The sequence below is a fragment of the Monopterus albus genome, unplaced genomic scaffold, assembly GCF_001952655.1.
Source record: "Monopterus albus unplaced genomic scaffold, M_albus_1.0 scaffold26.1, whole genome shotgun sequence".
Classification (NCBI taxonomy): Eukaryota; Metazoa; Chordata; class Actinopteri; order Synbranchiformes; family Synbranchidae; genus Monopterus; species Monopterus albus.
This window is the reverse complement of record NW_018127906.1, coordinates 4,225,245-4,238,741: the sequence shown is the minus strand read 5'-3', so window position 1 is coordinate 4,238,741 and position 13,497 is coordinate 4,225,245. Positions and strand designations below refer to the sequence as shown.

Genomic DNA, 13,497 nt, shown 5'->3' with positions numbered 1-13,497 from the left:
CCAATCGAGAATTTGTGGAAAGAACTGAAAACTGCTGTTCACAAACGCTCTCCATCCAACCTCACTGAGCTCGAGCTGTTTTGCAAGGAGGCATGGGCAAAAATTTCAGTCTCTCGATGTGCAAAACTGATAGAGACATACCCCAAGTGACTTACAGCTGTAATCGCAGCAAAAGGTGGCGCTACAAAGTATTAACTTAAGGGGGCTGAATAATTTTGCACGGCCAATTTTTCAGTTTTTTATTTGTTAAAAAAGTTTGACATATCCAATAAATTTCGTTCCACTTCATGATTGTGTCCCACTTGTTGTTGATTCTTCACAAAAAATTACAGTTTTATATCTTTATGTTTGAAGCCTGAAATGTGGCAAAAGGTCGCAAAGTTCAAGGGGGCCGAATACTTTCGCAAGGCACTGTACATATAGGTACACCTGTACAGTTGTATGCACTTCAATGCAACGCTTCCACCTTAGTTAAAGGTGCCGTTGTACTGGACCACATTATATTCAGAAGTGTTCCTAATAGTTCCTAATATTATATGTTAAGGCGGAAGTGTTGCATTGACCAGCATGCAGTTCTACAGGCGTACCTCATAAAGTTCTACAGGCGTACCTCATAAAGTGGGCAACGAGTGTACATGGCATACTGCAGCACTGATTTATCAGTTAATTAGCAAAAACCTATCAACTACTATTTTCATAATATAATAATCATTTACATAATTTATCTAGTAAAAAATTGAGCACAATGTGGAGTCATTACGGTCTATTAAATGACTTCATGGATTGTTCCTGAATGTTTAGGATGCATGAGATCATATGGGCTACAACGGTACCTTGACAGTGTTGATGAGCTGGCCGTCGATGTACAGCGTGGCCATGCTGTTCTTCAGCATGCCTTTGCTCATGACCAGCACCAGGTGGTGCCACTGGCCTTCAGCGATCAGCTCGCCGCAGCGGAAACGAGCGCAGCAGGGTAAGATCTCATAGAAGGAGGCTTCTTCACTCGACTCATCTGCTGCTTGAGGTGAGACGGAGAGAGAAGCAGGGGTGAGACTGATGAGTCAGAAGTAACAACGCTAACTTTGTCTTTGTAGTATTACTAAGGTAATACTCTTAAATGAAGTCAACTTTCAAAACCAAGCCATAAGCATTTTCTACATTCCAATACATTCCACACATAATTAATTCCTTGGTTGAGAAAGTGTACCATATAATACTACATCTTATACAACAAAAGCAGGTGCAGAAACTGAAAACATACCATGCTGCGACTGTACATCAGGTTTATACCAGGTCTTCTAATGGCTCAGAGCTATGTGTAAATGTTGACTTCCCTCAGTGCAGGATTCACACTGTGATGTGTTCTATAACTAAACTGAGATAAGCTGCTTTTCATTCCCAGTTTGTTAATGCTTGCACTTATTCTGAAAAACAACACATGATGCAATAAATGACACAGACTGTCAGATGTTCCTGCTGTGCTCACAGTAGGTCTGCAGCAGCTCCTCCTTGGTGGAGACAGTGAGCGAGCGGTCTTTGGCTGACAGCACCACAGCCAGGCAGACGTAGTGCTGCTCTGAGGACGTGGCTCGTCGGACAACGGTCAGCAGCCGCACCAGGTGGGCCTGAGGAGCTGCACTGAAACGCTCGACACAAAACCAGGTGGAGTAGCTCAGGCCAGATGGAGGAGGAAACAAGCGCTCCCCTAGAGGAGAAAGAGAGGAAGGGGGATAAGATGGAAGAGAAGGCGATAAGAGAAGACAAACTACCTGTATCTGCCATTACATGCAACTCTTGCACAAGTGAAAAGTGAAACAGGCACACAATAGTATAGACAGATGCACATTTAATTCTGTGTAGCACCTATTTCATATTAAAGCAACTACAGAGCAAGAATTCTTTACAAATTCTGCAGCACAATGACACATCACATCAGTATGTGCTGATACTGATGGCCTGGAAAGATAGTTTAATAACATATAAGAAAGCCCTTCATAGTGCCAGAACCACATTTTATTCATCACTGATTGAGGAAAATAAGAACAACCCCAGGTTTCTTTTCAGCACTGTAGCCAGGCTGACAAAGAGCCACAGTGCTGTTGAGCTTAACATTCCCTTAGATCTCAGCAGCAATGACTTCATGAGCTTCTTTACAAATAAAATCACAACTATTAGAGAAAAAATTGGTCGGACCACTCCCACAGCTCTCACAGATGTGCCATCTACTACAATGGCTTTAGAAACATCTGTAAGACCTCATTTATACTTGGACTACTTCTCCCCTATAGATCTCTCTGAGTTGACCTCAACAATTGCTTCATCTAAATCATCAACATGGCTCCTGGACCCCATCCCGACCAGGCTGCTCAAAGACATCTTTCCCCTAATCAACACATCCATACTAGATCTGATTAACCTCCCTCTATTAACAGGTTATGTTCCACAGGCTTTTAAACTTGCAGTAATTAAACCTCTACTCAAAAAGCCTACTCTTGACCAGGTGTCCTAGCTAATTATAGACCAATATCCAATCGCCCATTTATTTCCAAAATCCTTGAAAAAGCTGTTGCAAAGCAGTTATGTGACCACTTGCACAAGAATGATTTGTTTGAGGATTTTCAGTCAGGATTTAGAGTCCATCATAGTACAGAAACCGCATTGGTGAAAGTCACCAATGAAATGTCCACACAAGAAAGGTGTTCCATCAGGGGTTGGTTCGCACAAGTATATAAAGACAAACACACACGCACACACCACATGTCAGGAATCGGCGCGTTATGCTGCCAAAAATGTTGAGGGTGAACTCAATTAAAAATGATTTAAAATCTGGCTGTTCAGACCAGGTCATAACTCCAGTTGTCTGCGCATGCACCTCTGCCACTAGCTTGCCACTATTACACATTACTAACTTTGTGTCTCCTCTCTCCCGTAGTGTGTCCTCTCTCTCTCTCCCTGTACCTTTCTGCAGGTTGCCCTGGCCCTGGAGCTCTACATCTCTGACGAGCAGTCACCAGCCACATCGACCTGATCAGTGTTTGATTGTTGTGTCTTGTTGCTTTTCTTCTTTTGTCTCTCCTCTATCCACTCACCCCAACCGGTCGAGGTAGAAGGCCGCCCACCAAGAGCCGGGGTCTGTCGGAGGTTTCTTCCGTTAAAGGGAGTTTTTCCTCCCCACTGTCGCCAAGTGCTTGCTCAAGGGGGATTTGTTGGGTTTTCCCTATGTAATAATATTGATAACAGTAAGGTCTAGACCTTACTTTGTAAAGTGTCCTGAGATGACTTTTGTTGTGATTTGGCGCTATACAAATAAAATTTGATTTGATTTGATTTGATACTGACAAAGTAGAAACAAGAAGCTTGATATTTATTATTTGTGCTCTTGAATGCTATGGTTAAATACATCAATAAGAACCAGTCCTTCATTATTTTTCTGGCTTACGGTTTCATTTTGCAAAAGTCTGTGATCTCTGGAAAATAACCAAACTAAATTATGTATGTACGTATATATATTATGCAAATGTATTTATACAAACAGTATAGCTTCTTGTCAGACACAACAGCAGAATAACACACATACATTGTACAGAAAAGATGTAAACTCAGCCTTCAGGGCAGAACTAGGCTGACAATGTCTTGTGCTGCTATCAAAAAGAGCTAAAATTATGAAGCCATATCAAAATAGTGAGCTGCCAACACATGAAGGCAGAAATTAGCCTTAAATGAGTCTTTTGAACTGGGTGAACTAACACCTCCCGGGACTGCAAACTCGTTGTGCCTCGGGGTATGACTCACTTAACTGGTTATCAGACTGGATCAAATTAAAACTGATCAGAACGAACAAGCATTAGGCCATACTGAAACACTGAACAACAAGCAAAATGCAAAATCACTGGTACCATTACAGTACATGTTAATGATGGAGCAGACTACAGACATTATTTATAGGAGAACAAAATCCATCACTGCTGCAATAACAAAGACACTGCAGCAAAAACAGACACTGATGAAAACTGGTTTGAGAGAATACATCTACTCCTCATGTTGTTGAGACATGATTTCCTGGGGAGACTGCTGACATTTGGATGAATGAGCCTCTGGATGATGTCAGCCAAGGGTTTGGGGTCAGATAGAAAGATACAAAGACAACTGACACATTCAGTGCAAGGAAAAGAATAAGGAAAGGAAAAGGGAGCAAAGATAGGAGACTGAGATAAGCCAGGAAAAGGCACAAGCAAAGGAAACTGTGAGTGACAGGAAGAAATGAGGGAGAGAAAAGAGCAAGGTCTATAAATAGTGTTGGGCGACTGGCTGGAGGAGACAAGAGGAGGACAGCGTGTGGTGGATGAATACACAGGGAGCTGGGATGAATAGCTAAACAGATGGAGAAATGATAGTAATGTATGAATAGATTGGGGGGTTGATTAAGGAGGTGAGGAGAGGAGAGGAGAACAGTTGTGCTTAATAAATATTAAAGGTGCAGCACAGAAAAATGGCTTAAGAAAATCTCTGTGGGTAAAACTGTGTTTTATGTGAAGCAAAAATGTATATATAAAACTACAGAACAAGATGAAAATAAACTAAAGGCCCAAGGACAAGCAAGGTTTGTACAGTAACTGCAGATATGACTCTGGGTGCCATGGAGGGAGGTGAATCACAGATTGTTTGGGTTCTAAATGCTGTAGGTTTTCTTCTGCACACACAAGTGATGAGAAAAAAGAGCTACATGCTTTGTGAAGGAGAGGAGGAAATCCTGAGAAAAGGTACCTCCTGAAAAAAGGTACCTCCGTAAGAAGACACATGGTAGGAATCAAGAAAACACACAGGAATGTGAGTGAACTGGGGAGATGGTGCACAAATACAACACTACAGATGTGACCAGCTAACACACTGGTTAAAATAAAAAAATATGGGTGTGAGTTCAAAGGGGAAGATAATATGTTTCATGTGTGTTTCACTGGGTTAAGATTAACAACAAGTGGGGTGATCCTGAGGCTGTGCAGCAGGAGAAGAGTTCAAGTATCAGAATCCAGTCTCACTCTTTCACTGTTTCAGTGTTAAAGGATTTTTTTTTACCTTGTTTCAGCAGGGACAGAGTGTTAATACCATGGAGCCTACAAAAACAATTTACCAGCTGACAGTTTGTTTTCCACAGACTGGCTGTTGGTTGGTGGTTAAATCCTAATATGGTATTAAAATATTTTGCTATGATTATAAAATATTCCCCCTTTCGAATAAAATGAAAAGCCACATTAAATGCGGCAGTTCATTGTTGTTTATATGCATTTTCTGTTTGCAGCCCCCTGTGGTGCATGTTGGTGAAGGAAGACTGGTCAGACTGTGTGTATGCTGAGCTGAGGGGTGGAGTGTTAGCTTCAGAAAACCTCTCCAGTGACCAGGATCACCTTGTATGTAAAGACATTTACTGCTGAAAAGGCTGCTATCCAGTTTGATATAACACTGTCTCACACAACCGGTATAGAGACAGCTGTGTAAGTATGTATATAAAGGCCACTGACTGAAAATGTGTTTAAAAAAAAAATAATAAAAAAAAAATCATTCTAAATGCCCTGTTCCTCTTCTGCTCACAATCAGCAGCAAATGTCTGGCACAGCACTTATGTTTTTAACTTCTGTCACACAGAACAGGCAACAGTCTGCTCACTAACACTCACTCAATCTCCTTTTTATTCATAAGAGTTTTTATCTGTTGGCAAAGGCAAACAGTGGGCTAGCGGGTTCCACACTATGGCCAAATAAAAGCTAGCCTGGCTTCATCTGACTTTTCCTCTGTATATTCATTTCAAGGAGCTGTTTTACTGTCTTATTCTTCTTCTACATTATGTTGTAAATACAAAAACAAGATTAAATGAACTGGTTATTTCATTGTATGGATGTATAGATGACATGATATAGCTCCATTTACATGAACAGCAAAGTTTCTGAAATTATTTTACTGCAGTATAATTGTCACAACCCACAGAGGTCCATCTTAAAAACAATCACAGCATCTGTGTAGAGCTCAACTTTATGTTAAACTTTGTTTGGCTGAGCTTAGAGTGAATGCAGAGACGGGAAATAAAAAAGAAAATATCACATTAGCAGTGTTGTACCATATGTGTATGTAACTCTGCCTTACCAGAATATGAACTGCTCACAAAAGAGCCATGGTTTGCAGTCAGGTGTGAGAAAACACACTTATGTCTCTTGAATAAACTGTGTGAAACCGTTTGGTCTGGCAGGCTGTGACTGGTTAATGTTAGCATGTTCCCACTTAGCTTACATGTTTCTCGTTAGCTCGCCAACTAGTTCTGCAAGTAGTCAACAAGCTTCTGTAGTCCAGAGTAAAATGTAGAGGCTAAGCTGGTGACCGGTGAACAACACTATAAAAAAGTTTTTACCTGTACCCATCCCACTCAGCACCGCTCCGTCGCTGACACCCGAGGCGTTGGTGTTGTTGGTGGGAGCGTTGTGGGGAGCCAGGCTGGGCAGAAACAGGCACCTGCACAGGAAAACAGAGGGCAGATTCATGACTTATCTGGAGGAACAGCTGTAACAAATATAAATATGTTGTCAGTTTACAGATGTAGCTGTTACAGGAGAGCTTTACTGCAGGTCTGCTTCTGAATTACTGCTGCAGTCGAGAAATAAACTATTAAAAAAGACATCCAAACTTAGAAGGAACAGTATGGTAAGTGCTTCGAGACACAAGAGCTCTGTATTATGATTTGGAACTTGCCTAACAGTCAAATAATAATTATGCACAGAGCTGAACAAAAGAATATATGCAGACGGGGTTTTCAACAGCAATCTACATGCATTTCATCAGTTGCATCTTCTTGAGCTTTAGTTTGTGCTACTCCCAAATAATATGACAATTAACAGATAAAAACAGAATAACAATTGTACGGAGGGATCAAAATAAAAGGTTTAAAAATCTCCTGTAAGTTTCTTGCTTATTTTGTTTGAGAAATGTTCAAGTCTGATGCCTGACCTGTCATCTAGTTTCTTAAGGACTTCTACGGCAGACTGACAATCAACTCACAAAATGATATACAATCTGAGTTGTGAGTTGCTGTTCTGCTGACTCACTGGCCTTTAGTGAAGGTGCTATTTTCTCCTCTCTGAATCCTGAACCAGCATTGAAGACACCGGTGCTCTGGCATATGAACATGGGGATTTGGGATCTTTTTTTTTTTTTTTTTTAATAAACTTCGTTGAGAGACAAAAAGGCACAGCAGTGAACTCAACCAGAAGCCTAACAACCTAGAGATGCACCAATTGATCGGTGGAGATCAGAAATGACAAGATGATTGCCATTTGTGCTTTGGGAAAATATTTTTCACAGTTTCTGAGACTTTATATTGTATAATAATGAACGGACTAACAGCACAGCCTAGATTAAACAAAAATAAATAAGATTTGTCAGTTGCAGCCTTACATACAACCTTTTTAGTACAAGATCAGCTGTATCTCTATAAAATACCCATTCAGACTGTGCTTGAGTCACAAAACTACCCAATTTTTTAATGTCATTTTTTCTTTGTTTTTCCACCTGGACAGAAAAGCCAGAGGTCAGGGTTAGCTACAGGACAGCATTCCTGAGCTGGCAGGATTCCAATGACTTATTCAAGGACACTTGTCAAGGGCGGACAGTCCAGTCGTCTGTCTGACTAACAAGGGCACCACTCTGCTGCTTCACAGTAACTACATGTATGCTGTCCTTTTGTCCCATTATTCATCACCATGATGAGATTAAAAACGCTCCTGGGATTTCTCCAGCTTGCGTGCCAATTTTTCTTTTCTCAGTCACAATGAGATGCAGGTTTTGAATTTCTTTTCAACCAAAAAGATGCCTCCTCCCCCTCCGCCCCCATCCTCCCACACTGATAGCATCTTCCTAGCCCCCTGTGAGATGGCTGCTGGGGTGTGTGCATTCATGTGTTTGTGTGAGCCATGTTGTGCATGACAGAGAGTGGGTATGTGCATGTGTGTGAGGGAAGAGAGTGACGAGTGAGTGTGTGTGTGCAATTCCCAACTGCAGCAGGGAGATCAATATTTCATGTTGACAGATGGGAGAGGAGGGAGGGGTGGTCTGTGATTGTTGTCCTCAGAAAGTGGGCCAGTGCCTCGCTGCCTACGTGCTGCTGCTGCTGCTTAGCTGTGCTTTCAGCAGAAACTCCAGGTTCTGTTCTAATGGCTACAAAGCAAAACTAAGAAATGATGGAGCAGGATGGATGATCCCTCAGAGATTTCAAAAAAACAGGAACTAAAAAGCTACTGAACTTGATGTTTGATCCTGAAGATTTGAAGCTGTTTTGACACTTACCAAACAGGTTTCATGAATTCTATTAGAACTCACGAGATTACAGATGTACAGATAAAAGGCGATTTATTACAAAACTCCAGAACATCTACAGTGACTTTTTGCAGGAACTCTCCCTTCTCCATAAATCTGTATCCTATGTGTAAGCGTAACATGTGTGCATGTGCCACTTGTGTTGCTAAAGTCCCATTCCACATGCCATCATTTCAGCTGACCCAAACAGTCCCTGTGCTGCAGCCCCCACATGGAGCAGCAAAGGGTGTCTGTCATATGACATAAAAGGAGGAAAATAAGCTTATTTGTATGCACAGCTCCACAACTGGAGCCAAATAACTGTCTCCTGATGAGACAGTTTCAAGTGCTGCTGAGAGTTAAAAAAAAAAGAAAAAAACTTGTTTCATCACAGGGAAAAATAACATGTGGCACCCAGAGGCGCCTGTCAGTGGTGAGGAAAACTGATCCACAAAGACAAAGATGGAGAAAAAAAGTGAAAAAATTTGCACATCATCTGTTGCTGCAAAAGCATTTAATGAAGACCAGCCCTTTACTGGAGTCCTGAAGGAGACGATGAAGACAAAAATCACATCTTTTTATCACATACAAACAATTAGCGTTAGCACTGCTGATAACTATTCTTAAAAATCCTAAATATTTACTTTAACAATCAGCACTGAAATCACTCCTAAACCTCTTGCAGCTCAAGTCTGAGTTTCATCAGTCTCAGCTCATCAACCCTGTTTCCAGCAAACCCACTCTATGTCATCTACCCTGCACCCAGCGGCAAGCAAAAAAAAAAAACTACTTCACTAGCTGGTGAGGAAACTGTGCAGCTAAAGAGCCAGGCTAAAAGATGCCAATTACGTTGCTGCATACTACTGAAGACTGGCTACAAAACAAACTCAGGTGTAATGTTTACGGTGACTAACCCGAAGCCCTCCAGCGACATGTCAAACTCCACAAACGCAGGAGTGACAGCTGATCCGTGCAGGCGGATGTCATGGGGCGTCGTCATGGACACCAGGCACTTGACTCGGGTGAGGGGTACGGTGCTGTCCTCGGCGGAGCGCACCAGGCTGCGGCTGATGCGGTATTGGCCATCCTCTGCTGGTGTGGTGAAGACGCTGTCAGGGCCAAAACCCTCCATGGACATGGTCATACTGTCTGTGAAGTGAGAAGGTTCATTTAAGCAGATATGGTCATTTCATTTTATCTCACAATGTGAAAATAGCTGAGGTTTCTCAGCGTTTCTTTTCAACTGCAGTTTTTTAAAGCTCCTCCATGGTAAGCAAAAGGCTGGGACAGCATGATGATCACACCTAACATCTGACACTGCAGATTACTGCTTTCCTGTTTAACCTCAGACACTAATAACTAATAATGTTTATGCTGCATTTTAGATACATTATTTGAATCATATCTACATAAATGAATATTAAACTAAGAATCAGCTGTCTCTGATTATACCACACTTGTGCAGTGTTACAGCTCTGGACTCCATCTAAGGCCAGAGCTGTAGCCAGCTGAGTACAGTCAAACTTTCCTGGAGCACATAACATTAAATCAAGCCTGGTCGTCCCAGGAAGACGAAAACAAACTGCTGGTTTAAGGTAGAACATTTTATCGTCTACTGAGAACTTGGACTGCCTTATTTGTTAGGAGTCAGCAGACTTGATAAATTAGATCAAAGCAAGAATTACACCCGTCAACAGCAGCTAATATACCATAGTAGATTATCTTCTTACAGACAGAGGCAGCGCTGTGCTCTACAGTTGCTGCCTGTAAAGAGCAGTAATTAGTAGGGACTTAATATCCATTCTCAGCTGGGAGGAGACACAATAAGCAATTAAGACACACTGAGAAGCCCACAAAATTACAAACCTTAACAGCTGTTAACAGAAAACAAACCATTAACATTAGATTCAATAGTCTTTGTTTAAATAGAGCAGGGCTCCAGACTAACAGTTCATACTGGTGGCACTGGTGCCACCAAGTCTCTCAGCTAAATTATATTAAATAACTTTACTATCCAATGTGCATAGCCTATATTTACTGTATAATGACAGAGAGAGGGAGGCTTATGGAACACACTAAATGGGGAAAATACTTCTTGAACAAGTTTCCACCTTTTTTTATGCACAGTCACTTTAGTGCTCTAGACATGATCATGACGACGACGATGATTTGCCAGTCATATTTCAGCTGAAGTATAAACCATTTGTGTACGTGATGTCTGTGTTGGACTTCACTCGTAGTTCAGCTCATGACTGTATCATGGAGATTGTTACGTCTGTCCACCGTTTCTACAGCAAAAGCAATCATTTGTGCATAAGCTGTTTATTTGGCGACTTGTCACTCGCAGCCTGGAGCCCTGTAGAGGTTTCCCACATCTAGTGGATTGTAATGAAAAAGACTACAAGCTGACAACCTGCTGCTTTGTTTACAAATTAACTTTACTTTCACTCGACTTACACTGAGCCAGTGCTAGCAATTTCCACTGGGTATTAATTGGTAACGAAACACTCATCCTCTGCAATCACAGCCGATTCACTTCATGTATTGACCCAATGAGTTCAGGGAGAGAGAGAGAGAGCAAGAATAAAAAGGAGCAAAACTGCTAGAAGATCCATGAGGCTTTTTTCAAGCTTTTAGCACAGAATGAAACGTTCTCCCAGGAGGAAGCTGGTGTGACCGAGGTACATGGGAACAGCTCCCTGATGATTTTATCATTTTATAACTGAACTGGAGGACAACCGTGGACTAAGCTTCAATTCTCAGCTATTAAAAAAGTGAGAGCTTCACTTGTAAAGAGTCATTTTTCTCCACGAATACAAATAACATAATCTTAATATTTCATTCGCTACTGCATCTGTCCCTAGGTATTTTCGGCCTCCTCTACCGGGTTGTATATAATTCACACATTATTCCCAAGGTATTTAACTAATGCCATTTTTTGGAAGCAAAATTTTAATGTTCAAAATTTTGAACTTGAAAAATGAACTCTAGACCTTTTTTACTGCTTAGAATATAAATTCTTCCAATAAAAATTTCAAAGTAGTTTAGAGGGATGTTCTGCAGCCACAACATGAGTCAGCTGCTGGTACAAGACCCTTTAATTTGAAAGATACAAACTTCAGGTATGACATTCTTTACAAAACAAGAGAGAGACTTTAACACAAAAATACAGTGCTGTTTCATAAACGTTCTGCTCAAGTAAATGAAAATACCAGTTTAACAAGACTTTACTACTGCCCACTTTGAAATTCATTCCAACTTAGAAGTCAGTAGTAAATAAATAATTGTACTTATAAGCCTAAAACAGTTAAAATGTCATTTGAAATGTGCCTCTGTCAGAGATCAGACTCACAGTGAGCTCTGTGAGGAACAGAATTTTCTCTGAGATTACTGGCACAGTGACTGACGTGTGATCAAAACCAGGGTTATCATCTTACTTCTCATCTCGGCGTCGTAGCTGAGAGAACTCGGTTTGTGGACCCGGTACTGCTTCAGAAGCTTCTTGTCCCAGGCTCCACAGTTCAGAGGGTTGCCAAGACGCAAGAACTCCCTGGAGGGGAAGATGACCAGGATGTTAAGAAAAAAATATACCAACAACAAAACACGACAAGTCGAATGGCAATGACACATTATCATTCTGCTCTGCACCGGCTTTTGTTTGTGTGAAATTCACTAAGAAGAAAAGAAGTTATCTATCAACATAACACGTCTGTTTTACAGTAGTGTTCATTAACTACAGGCCTTTCAGTATTTGGAACAAGGCTTCAGCACTGCCGGGTTTAGGACCACTGATCACAGACATGTCCTCTCACAGAGATGCACTCTGGATAAAGCACCTAACTACATGCAGCGTATTAGTTTTGGGGTTGACTTCTACTCTGCAGCAGCTGTGGTAAACAGCATGTTTCAAAGCCAGTGATAAGGTTGGCATGTAAGTGATTTGAATGAAGAGTGGTGAGGTTGTGTTGACTGTCAAAGTGCTGAGCGAGCAACACTATCCTCAGCTTCAGAACAACACCAAAGACACAGAAAGACTGGAGCTGAGCTCCCACAGTTACTGAAGAAGAAAAATTATGAAGGAGAGAAGAAGACTGACAGCACAAGAGTGACTCAGACAGACAGAGAAGGAGCAACAGAGGAGAATGGGAGATAGATTGACAGCTCCAGATACGTAAGTTTAGCTCCAGCAGAGTTACAAAGAGAGAGAATATTAGACAGAGAGGCAGCATTTACATATGAAAAGAACCAACCGTGTGCATGTCAAATACGTTTCCCCCGTTCCTCAACCCCAGCCTCCTACCTCTTTTAACTAGTCAAGCATGAAATGAGGACCACTCATTTTGTCTGCATACATTTCCCTGGTTCACACTGAAACCTGGCAAAGGAGATTAGCCTGGCCAGACGTCATTTCCTGTCACATACTGAAGTAGTGACACCTGGCGCTAACACCACCATGACAAGCCAGATCAATGTTTTGGCACTGTAGGCAATTCTTTATGTTCACACCATATCATACAAACTGTCATTTCAAGCAAGTAAAGCCATTTTCACATATGAACTCCAGTCAATGTCCCAGAATCAGCCCAGACGCTGTCCAGAGTTGCCCTTTCACACATGTACTGTAGCATGCAACAAGAGATAGTCCACATCAGACATTCATAGCTCGCAGGAGGCAGGACACGACGTGGTCACATAGCTGGTTTGTAATTTGCTCATAAACAACCAGGTCTCTTGCCGTTCTTGAAACTTGACAATATCAGTGCTGGCTCTGAAGACAGAAGTTCCTCAATCACGTCATGTCTCCAGTCAGACGTTTCGTTGGGGACATTATTGTAAATAATGTTTCTTCTTCACAATAAGATGTTTATATTTTTATGATTTTGAGCCAGTCACATGATAGAACATCACCAACATGCCCACTAGCTCAGTGCCAATACTCTGGACTATAAGCTGCTGTATTCTCACATGGTCTCGGGCTTTACTGTACATGTACTTTGTACTAGGGAGCTGGAAGAGTTTAAAAAAAAATAATAATAATAAATAAATAAATTCCCCACTCGCCCCCACTTTGGGGCGGTCTTGTATTCCTTCCTTCAAGCTCGGGTCCTCTACCAGAGGCCTGGGAGCTTGAGGGTCCTGCGCAATATCTTAGCTGTTCCTAGC

The 13,497-nt window shown here is 41.6% G+C and overlaps 1 protein-coding gene across 3 annotated transcripts in view; it reads right to left on the bottom strand.

Moving 5' to 3' along the window:
- wdfy3 (WD repeat and FYVE domain containing 3) overlaps positions 1-13,497 on the bottom strand; it is a 60,911-nt gene that overhangs the window by 26,536 nt on the left and 20,878 nt on the right. For all 3 annotated transcript variants that reach the window (XM_020595039.1, XM_020595040.1, XM_020595041.1), the window contains 5 exons: positions 11,772-11,884; positions 9,249-9,483; positions 6,398-6,498; positions 1,487-1,705; positions 834-1,018 (listed from right to left, as the gene is read on the bottom strand). In XM_020595039.1, the coding sequence (XP_020450695.1) occupies positions 834-1,018; positions 1,487-1,705; positions 6,398-6,498; positions 9,249-9,483; positions 11,772-11,884 (853 nt within the window). The remainder of the gene's footprint in view (positions 1-833; positions 1,019-1,486; positions 1,706-6,397; positions 6,499-9,248; positions 9,484-11,771; positions 11,885-13,497) is intronic.